Source organism: Pyrus communis, chromosome 17, assembly GCF_963583255.1.
Source record: "Pyrus communis chromosome 17, drPyrComm1.1, whole genome shotgun sequence".
Classification (NCBI taxonomy): domain Eukaryota; kingdom Viridiplantae; phylum Streptophyta; class Magnoliopsida; order Rosales; family Rosaceae; genus Pyrus; species Pyrus communis.
The window spans coordinates 13,826,755-13,835,932 of NC_084819.1; the positions used below are offsets into that span (position 1 = coordinate 13,826,755).

Below are 9,178 nucleotides of genomic sequence, written 5' to 3' on the forward strand. Positions count from 1 at the left end.
GTAAAAGAACAAACAAATGACTACAAATATTGGAAGTGGGATAATCGATTGATCTTCTTGGTTATCTCAGATAGATCGTACCTTCAAGTAACATGAACAAGAATGATACTCATTCCTATGCAACGTAATACGTAGGACTTCGTTGCCAGAAAAAAAAAACTGCACGGCTAAAATCGTCAAAATAAAAATGACGAGGGACGATAGTGAAAATAGGTCAAACTATAAGTCCCTTAAAACTAACCAGCCTTACATTTTTACATCCAGGTTCATCCTCCCGAACCAATTAATTGAATTTATCGACGATTTGCTGCTTCGTTTTCGCCGCTTCATTTTTCCATACACACAAAAAGCTCCCCCCCCCCCTCTCTCTCCTCCTCTCTCTCTCCTCTCTCTGGAACTTGCTGGCCAATTTCTCACAAGCTTTAGGGTTTGTGCATGGAACCCTCTGCTTCTTCATCAGCGACGTCCGGCCAATCATCGACGGTTCGTATCTGTCGCTGTAGCTTCTTCAGACGCTGTTGTCGCTGCTACTGTTGCTGTTTCTACACCTAAATTCGGTAGCATCGATAGCATCTCGATACTTTCTGACCAATTTTGACCGGAAATTTTGAGAATTTTTGGGGTTTTTCGGTGGTTATGGGGCTCACGGAGGCTCAGCCGGGCCTCTCTCTAGGGTTTAGTTCGCATCAGAGTACGAGCTCGTCGAATTCAATCCAATCCGTTCCGCTGCAATTGCTCGACCAGAAAGGAGATAGGATTACGGTTGAGAATGGGGATGATCGCGAAGAGGACGAGAAGTTCAACCTCTTGGGGCACTCTATCTGCCTGAAAAGGCAGCGGGATGGGTTCGGAGTGAACCCGAACCCGTCAAAGTGCTTGGCGGTTGAATCGGCTGGGCTGGAGGCGAGGCGGGCCGCTGTTCGGTCTTGGGGGAACCAGCCCCTTTCGGTTGCGGACCCGGAGGTCCATGAAATTATGGAGAAGGAAAAACATCGGCAGTTCAAAGGTATTGAATTGGTTGCTTCTGAGAATTTTGTGTGCAGAGCTGTGATGGAAGCGCTTGGCAGCCACTTGACGAACAAGTACTCTGAGGGTATGCCCGGAGCGAGATACTACACGGGCAATCAGCATATTGATCAGATTGAATTGCTATGTCAAGAACGCGCATTGGCAGCTTTTGGTCTTGATCCAGAGAAATGGGGTGTCAATGTCCAGCCTTATTCTTGTACCTCGGCGAATATCGCAGTCTACACCGGTCTTTTGCTCCCAAATGATAGGATTATGGGCTTGGATACGCCTTCGGGAGGGCATATGAGTCATGGGTATTATACTTCAGGTGGGAAGAAGGTAACGGCTGCCTCGATATTCTTTGATAGTTTCCCTTACAAGGTAAATCCGCAAACGGGGTACATTGATTTTGATAAGCTTGAGGAGAGGGCGGTTGATTATCGTCCCAAGATACTTATTTGCGGTGGTAGCTCATACCCCAGGGAGTGGGATTATGCCAGGTTTAGGCATATTGCAGATAAATGCGGAGCTGTGTTGATGTGTGACATGGCTCATATTAGCGGTCTTGTGGCAGCCAAGGTTTGAAATTTGATATCTTAACTCTCTCCCATTTTTTTATTTTGTTAAGTTTCTCAAGTCTGTTAGCTATTTCTATACATGCGCGGTGCTATTATTATTGCTTCATAGTATATATGTCTTGAACTTGTGGGAAGAAGGAGAAAGCACATATTTTGACTGATATACTAAGATATCATATCATGTGGGCAGAAGGAGAATGCCAATCTTTGGAAAGTTCCCAGAGCTGTGATTCGGTGTTGAGTGTGGACCACAATTAGCAAGTTGCTGAATTTGTTACCTGTTTCTGTACATGTGTGATGCTGTTATTACTGTTTGATGTCAATTTCTTCACAAAGCTATAGACTGGCTGAGTAGCTGTTGTAGGAGAGCAGGGTACTTTTAGAGTCCCCTCTCTTACTTGGCAATATAGTGGACCATCTTTTTAATGCTCATAAGTTGAGCTGCAAAATAACAACATGGGTCACTGTGGCTGCACCATTTTACATTCTTATTGACAAAATGAAATAGATACTGAATTGATTCATCGAGATATATATCACAATCTCTTGGTTTGAAACCGATACCTAAATGGTATTTTATCTTATAAGTATTTTGGTTGAGCTGTTTATTCATAAACAATTGTGTAATAGCATGCAAATAGTTCTTTTGCTGGCTATGCGGCGGTCTAGTGGACTTTATGTTGACTTTCTAGCATCATTAGATAACTGCAGGACCGACATATTTATTAGGCCATACTTATATTAGTTGAAAAAAGGTATATCTGCTATATATTTTCTTAGTTGAAAAAAGTTGAAAAAAGGTATATCTGCTATATATTTTGGTAGTTACCAGCTACTATTCATTACAGGAATGTGCAAGCCCGTTTGATTATTGTGATATTGTTACGTCAACAACGCACAAAAGTCTCCGGGGACCTAGAGGAGGTATTATTTTTTACAGAAAAGGCACAAAATTAAGGAAGCAAGGTGTACATCATACTGATGAGGGTAGTAACAATTATGATTTTGAGGAAAAGATAAACTTCGCCGTTTTCCCCTCCCTACAAGGAGGTCCTCACAACAATTATATTGCTGCTCTTGCCATTGCCTTAAAACAAGTAGCTACTCCAGAGTATAAAGCATACATGACCCAGGTGAAGAGAAATGCACAGGCCTTGGCTAATGCTTTGTTAAGAAGAAAATGCAGATTGGTGACTGGGGGTACTGATAATCACTTGCTGCTTTGGGATTTGACTGGTCTTGGTATAACAGGTATTATAATGTTAACCAGCCCAATTTACACATGGTGGATTATGAAATTATATTTTTCCATGTAGAGAACATCTACTGTTTAACTTTCCAGTTCTGTTATCATTTTAGTCGAATTGGTTTTTTATAGTTAGGTAAAAATCCAAGTTTACATACCTGTTCATGTTGGCATTACATTGTAAGCAAAAACATGCCCGAGGCCGGGCGCTTCCCTCTTAAGGAAGGGGCGGCGTGGTATTCCACGGGAGAGGTTTTATTCCTGGCACACGTTTGTGCATTGGGCTCACATTAACAACCCAACTAATTTCTTAAAGAGGTTGCTATGGGGGTTCCAAAGCCGCTCTGCTGCTCTAGTTTTTTTGGCAGCATTTGCGATCTGTTTGCCCTACATCTTTTCACATTTTTATCACATGATTGCTTTTATATGCCAAACACAGAAGGTGATTTTCTGTAAGAACAACATAAATATGTTTTTGCAAAGTTCAATAGTGAACTTCTGGTCATTGATAATTTCAAAATAGAGAGAAAGGAAGATGTCTACAGAGATTCTAGGTTAGAAACACCAACCTGGCAGTTTAGGGTGGTCAAGGCTACTTAGGGAAGCTACATTTGATGGATCACCGCTTTAAGCGGTTATGTTCTGGGATCCTTAATATACTTTGCATAATTTCTGAAATTGTTGTGGGGACTTTATATCCTCTCACTTTCTGTACAGTTTTAATTATTAGCTAGTTTAATCCCAAATGTGGATGATAGTTGGGGTTCTTATCTTTTTCCTACCCTTTCTTTATTTCTTTCACTTTGGTTAAACTTGCAGTCTTGTGTAATTTTAAATTCTTAAGGTCTAATTTTGTACTTCACTATCCAACCATCTTTCCTGTGTACAATTTAAATGTTATAGGTAAGAACTTTGAAAAGGTCTGCGAGTTGGCCAACATCACTCTCAATAAAACTGCTATATTTGGTGATAATGGTGCTCTTTCTCTTCGGGGAGTGAGAATTGGTAAGTAGCCTTTGTCATTTGAATTTGATCTTTTATTTTCTGCCATTTGGCTGCTTGAGTTCTTTTGAAATGTGGACATAGAGGATCAAACAAACTCCCAATTTTTTAAAAGTCATTTCGTCCAGATTGCCTTTCGTCTTTGTTTTTCCTTCTGTCGTGTGATGTAATAAATTACTCAGCCAGCTTGCCTCACAGCACATTTTTCTTTTCATTATTCAATGGTGGAGCAATTTCGTATCTCAGCTTATCTGTTTTCCAAAATACGTTTTGCTGTATTATGTATGGATATTAAGTTTCCTTTTGCCTGTTTGTTTTTTCAGGTACTCCTGCTATGACGACTAGAGGTTGTGTGGAGGCCGATTTTGAGACAATTGCAGACTTTCTTCTAAGGGCTGCTCAGATCACTGCTTCTGTTCTGAGGGAACAAGGAAAATTTCAGAAAGATTTTATGCAAGGTCTCCAGAACAACAAAGATATTGTTGAGCTCAGAAATCGGGTTGAAAAATTTGCGTACCAGTTTGAAATGCCAGGATATGATTGATGTTCAAACATGTGACATTGTTCTTGCATGTGCAGCTTATTATCTTTGCTTCTGTGGCTTACACCTTGCAATCGTGGTAACCATACACGATTCTTACTTTTTGACCGTCTGTTGTGTTCTCTGATTAGTTTGGTGTAAATTGCAGAGGAATACCAGAAAATATGTTGCCGATTTTCACAAGTAGTCCTTGTCCCGCATCCCTGCCTGACAATTTCTTTGTGGTTTTTGTATAGATTATAGCAAAGTTTAATTTTCTACATCTTTGTGAAGGTGTAACTAAAAGTATTGAGTTTGGTCTCTTTTGTTAGCTATTGTGCGTTCATCTAGTTGGAGATGCCTAACCTCCACAGGTCCGTTTGATTATTCGGGAATCGGAATTTAAAACCATACACCGGTATGGAAGAGGAGTTTCGTTCCCGAGCAGCCTATTACGGAACTGGGGGCTTCTAGCTATTGTAACGAAAGTTTATGTGCAGCATTTTACTCTTTTATGTATCCTACATTTATCTGGTCGTATTCAACATTCTGCAGTTGTATCATGCCTAGTGTGAAAGAAGCTGGAATCTCAAGCGGTACTTTTCTTTCAAGGACACTTTTTTTCCTTCTTGCAAAGGTCCAAAAGATCATAATAATTCCATGTGTGTTTAGGCCAATTGACGAGGATAATGTGCCTGTCTCTTTGCAGTCAAAGTTTTAATCTCCTTTTGTAAATTAGAGTAGTTTAATATATCGCCGTCACGTAAAAACTTTCTTCCCTTTATTTTGCAACGTTTCTCCAAACTCCCAAACAAGGTGGAAGAAAGGAAATTATCTGCCTCAGAAAAGCCTATATAACTTGTTGTATACAGTATCTTTATCTTCACTTACTACGCGACTAACTGGTAGTTAGGAAGTCTTTCCCGTGAAAGAGTTATGATACCCAATACCTAAATCTTGAGCTTTGACAAAATCAACCCCTAAATCTAAGACTCAAAGAACTGTATGAGAATACGTGATTCAGTTTATATAATTATGTGCATGTCGACTAATCGGTGATTGGCAAATTTTTCTTGTAAAGAAGACGGATTTTAAATGAATGGAATTACGATCTGTATGAAGTATAATGAAATAACGCCGTTATGAGATTTCTTTTGAAATGAAGCATAGATCGGAGCACTACAAAGAAGTTCCGGTGGTTACAAAGGAAACTTAAAGCTCATATAAGTTATCAGAATGTTATGAGAAGGTTTCATCATGAGCACCGTTGCCTTCAAAGTGAACCGAATCGGATAAAAGCTTCTTAATTATGATCAAAAGAAGGAGCTTTTTTGACCCTAAAGCAACCAAAGAATCAGACTACAGTCTTAAGCCTCCCTTTTTCATCATTCCTTCACAAAAAGAATCATTACTCATTTACAAAAACAACTAACCACCTACTCTCGTACTTCATGAAAACGATTTTTCTTGATTACCTACAGGCACTAAGAGCCAGTATTTTTTCAACCATTTGATCGGGTCCGACTTTTATTGATCTTTAATTTTAAGTTGCTGGATCAACTCCAACGATCAATTGTGAAACAACACTTAATATTTGTTGGTACCTGAAAAAAAGGAAGATATTTTCATGAAAGACACCAACAACCACAAGAGAGAAACCTTTTCAAAAGAATCATATACTCTGATAATTAATATTTCCTTTTCTTTTTTTATATCAACTAAAAAGTTTGAATAAATAGGATTTTGATTGTGCCCTCAAGTCTTAAAAGATAATGACAATAAGCTTCCAATCCATTCTTTTTCATCTTTTCGTTCACCCAATCCTTTTTTACTCTCACTTTTTCTTCTTTTTGTGTTCTTGTAATTAATTTTCCTTTTTTACTCTCACTTTTTCTTCTTTTTGTGTTCTTGTAATTAATCTTTGAAGAAAAATAGTCCTCAATTAGATTTAGCACTAGGTCTTCTCAACCCATAATTGCATTTATTTTTTATTTTTTATACCGACGGTTTTTTTTATACTAGTGAAATTCTAATTTTGACGTATACTATGAGAAAGAGAAAGATTTGAATCTGAAACGTAATAATTTAAAACTAAAATTCCTACTAGGCAAATCATCACTTGCAAAAAACACTAAATACAATAAAAGCTATTATTGGATTCAACTATAATAACTAATAATGAACTATGTTTTACAAGTCGACGGTCAAAGTTGCTCTAAACTACTTTAATCTAGAGAAAAGGCGCATATCTGCAACTAGTAACTTTTCCTTTTATTTCGATTTGAGGATGTCCGATCATAATTTCATCCAAATTACAAAAGAAGGATATTCAAACATGAGCGCAAAAAAGAAAAAACCCGACGTTACCAGCAAACTTTTCTACGCCAAGTTCAACTAGTAACTACTGGAACAAAATAGAAGACACGAGAGAGAAGGTGACAAGTAAGAAAAGACATTTTTCTTCGGAAGGTAAAATTTTCTTTTCCAATAAGTTTTTTTAACTCAACACTCTTGGTTTTTTTTTTTTTTTTTTTTATTTTTTTATTTTTTATTTTTACCTATGACTGCAAAAGTCCAAGAGCTTCTTCCTCCCCTCAACAATTTCATCAAACAAATCATCAAGTTGGCTCACAATATTCTCAGTACCAGAATTCAACACCCCAAAACACTCTCTCAAATTCTTCACTCTCTCTCCAATCCCACTCTCACTCTCCCAATCCATCACTCCCTGCTGTGGGCTCCTCCTCTCTTCCAGTTTACCTCTCAGCTCCTCCATCGCCGCCTTTGACCGCCTGAACTCCCACATCAGAATCCCAGGCCTCTCGCTCATCTGCCCCATCTCCGCCGCCACCAGCTGCTGCAGTCTGGCCGTTGATATCATGAACGGTGATCCGAAGATCAAGCAGCCTTCGTAGTCGTAGTCTCCTTCCCTGCAAAAGGTTGAGTCCTCTAACGAGCAGAAGACCAGTCCGTACAGCAAGATCATGAGAAGCAGAGAGCTCACGTTTCTCATTGCGTACAGGACTCCCCTGAACCCGCTGAACCCATTCAGCTTCGATTCGACGGCGACCCTTTCGTCGAATTTCAGTGAGAGTGGTTGGATTCTCGTCTCCATCAGCGCTCTGTTCTCTTCCTCCAATCCAAACGCCTCCCGTCGGCACCGAGAAATCGCGCGCACCACCTGTTCGAAATGACAGAACTGATAAGTCACCCAAAAATTGAGCTAAATTTTGAAAGAAGTTTAAAGATTGTGATCAGAATTGAAGACCCACCTGGCGGGAGAGCTGAGGATTGAGATGGTGGTGAGAGTCTAGGAGGGTGGAGGTGATGGTGAGGCCGGAAGTATAATAATTCTCCATGGCGGAGACAGCGGACTTGAGGACATGGCAGGCTTCCCAAAGCTTGGAGCTTTCGTCCATGTACTCGTCAAGCCACTTGTCCCCAACAGGCAGATGGAGCTTTTGGACGAGAAGGGTCAGCTGGGAGTGGAAAGATCGAAGAAGGGTAAGAGACCCTTGGAGGAATTGGATTGACATGAAGTTGTTCGAAAGATAGACCCTTTCGAGATCGTCCATCCCACGAGCCAGAAAGGAGTAGAAGCCATTGACAGAGTTCGTGGAGGAAGGATCATCCATTTTTTAGTTTGTTTTCTTCGATTCTTTTGGTGCGGAGTAAAAAGAGAGGGTGGTATTTGAATTTAAATGATGAGAGGAAGGAGTTGAGGTATGGAATGGGATTGTGGGAAGGAGGGAGAATCTCAGAAGACGAAGAAGCTCAGGTTTCGAAGGTTGAAAACGATTGTTATTGTTGGGAGCAATGATGGGTGTTTCCTAAGGAGGGGAAAAGGATGAAAGGTAATATGCCGTTTTCATCGTTTTAAACTTTTAATGGGATGAAACGATGTGTGAAAAATAAAAAATTAGCTTTAAAAAACCCAAAAAGGTAATGTAATTAATGTGTATTTGTGGATTGAGAGACTTATACAACGAGCAATAAATTTTCATTAGCTCAATTGACCATTACCATCAATTTTATACGCATAAAAGGAGGTGGAGGGGAAATATTTAGTAGGGCAGTCTAAACACGTCATATGTATGATAGCTCTTACAAGTAAGCAAGACTCATTGCGTTTGAGTTCTACTCGGCCTCACTCTGGTCCCACACGTTGTTGTACGGAATAGAGGGTGTTAAGTAGGGTTATTACTTACATAGAATATATTTACTGCTACCGTGACGACTTAGTTTAATAATAAATTGTGATGTAAAGAGAAACTTAGATATGATATTGCATTATTGAACCGGGACGCCATATGGATGTTAACCCATCCCATGTAAATCTTTTGCACGAAGTAGAGAGACAAGGGGCGTGTGGGTATGCTTACGAATTGAGAAATGATTTTTGCATATCTAATTTATTTTTATTTTTTTTCTTATGACCATCTCTGTTTATTTCTATCTCATAATTCATCTTTAATATATTTAATTTCAATGTAAAAGTTCAGCAGAAATGTGTAAGGGAAGAAAATAAACGCGCTTTACAAATTTGGTTGGAATTATGTTATTGGGTTGTAAAGTGTTTCTAATTTTACCTGTACAACTTCTAGTCCTTCCAATATTCTTGATTTGATGTTCCTTCTTCCTTCCTCCTTTTCTTCCTCGAGCTACTGATTTGGCTCCTTAATCCCCCCCTCCCCTCTATTCCATTGAAATCTGTGAGTTTCGTTTTTCCTAGATACTTCTTGTTTTGTTGATTTTTTTTTTTTTTTTTTTTATGAAAAAGGAGGGGGACTTTCTTTACTTGGAAATGGAACGATGAGGTTCCTT

The 9,178-nt window shown here is 39.2% G+C and overlaps 2 protein-coding genes across 2 annotated transcripts; one reads left to right on the forward strand and one right to left on the reverse strand.

Moving 5' to 3' along the window:
- The first annotated feature begins 326 nt into the window (after positions 1–326).
- On the forward strand, positions 327–4,917 carry LOC137723392 (serine hydroxymethyltransferase 7-like). Its single transcript, XM_068462585.1, has 4 exons — positions 327–1,587; positions 2,435–2,837; positions 3,736–3,837; positions 4,158–4,917. The coding sequence occupies exons 1-4, from the start codon at positions 637–639 to the stop codon at positions 4,376–4,378; spliced, it is 1,677 nt and encodes a 558-aa protein (XP_068318686.1). The 5' UTR covers positions 327–636; the 3' UTR covers positions 4,379–4,917.
- A 1,732-nt stretch (positions 4,918–6,649) lies between these two features.
- On the reverse strand, positions 6,650–8,310 carry LOC137723395 (uncharacterized). The gene is made up of 2 exons (XM_068462589.1): positions 7,627–8,310; positions 6,650–7,535 (listed from the first exon to the last, which is right to left on the reverse strand). The coding sequence occupies exons 1-2, from the start codon at positions 7,987–7,989 to the stop codon at positions 6,909–6,911; spliced, it is 990 nt and encodes a 329-aa protein (XP_068318690.1). The 5' UTR covers positions 7,990–8,310; the 3' UTR covers positions 6,650–6,908.
- Between the last annotated feature and the right edge of the window lie 868 nt (positions 8,311–9,178).

Bases quoted from the DNA above. Each gene is read 5' to 3' on its own strand.
- LOC137723392 (XM_068462585.1), top strand. From the start codon at position 637: ATGGGGCTCACGGAGGCTCAGCCGGGCCTCTCTCTAGGGTTTAGTTCG. The intron at 2,838-3,735 runs GTATTATAATGT...TAAATGTTATAG, and splicing joins GACTGGTCTTGGTATAACAG to GTAAGAACTTTGAAAAGGTC. The intron at 3,838-4,157 runs GTAAGTAGCCTT...TTGTTTTTTCAG, and splicing joins TCTTCGGGGAGTGAGAATTG to GTACTCCTGCTATGACGACT.
- LOC137723395 (XM_068462589.1), bottom strand. From the start codon at position 7,989: ATGGATGATCCTTCCTCCACGAACTCTGTCAATGGCTTCTACTCCTTT. The intron at 7,536-7,626 runs GTGGGTCTTCAA...CATTTCGAACAG, and splicing joins ATCCTCAGCTCTCCCGCCAG to GTGGTGCGCGCGATTTCTCG.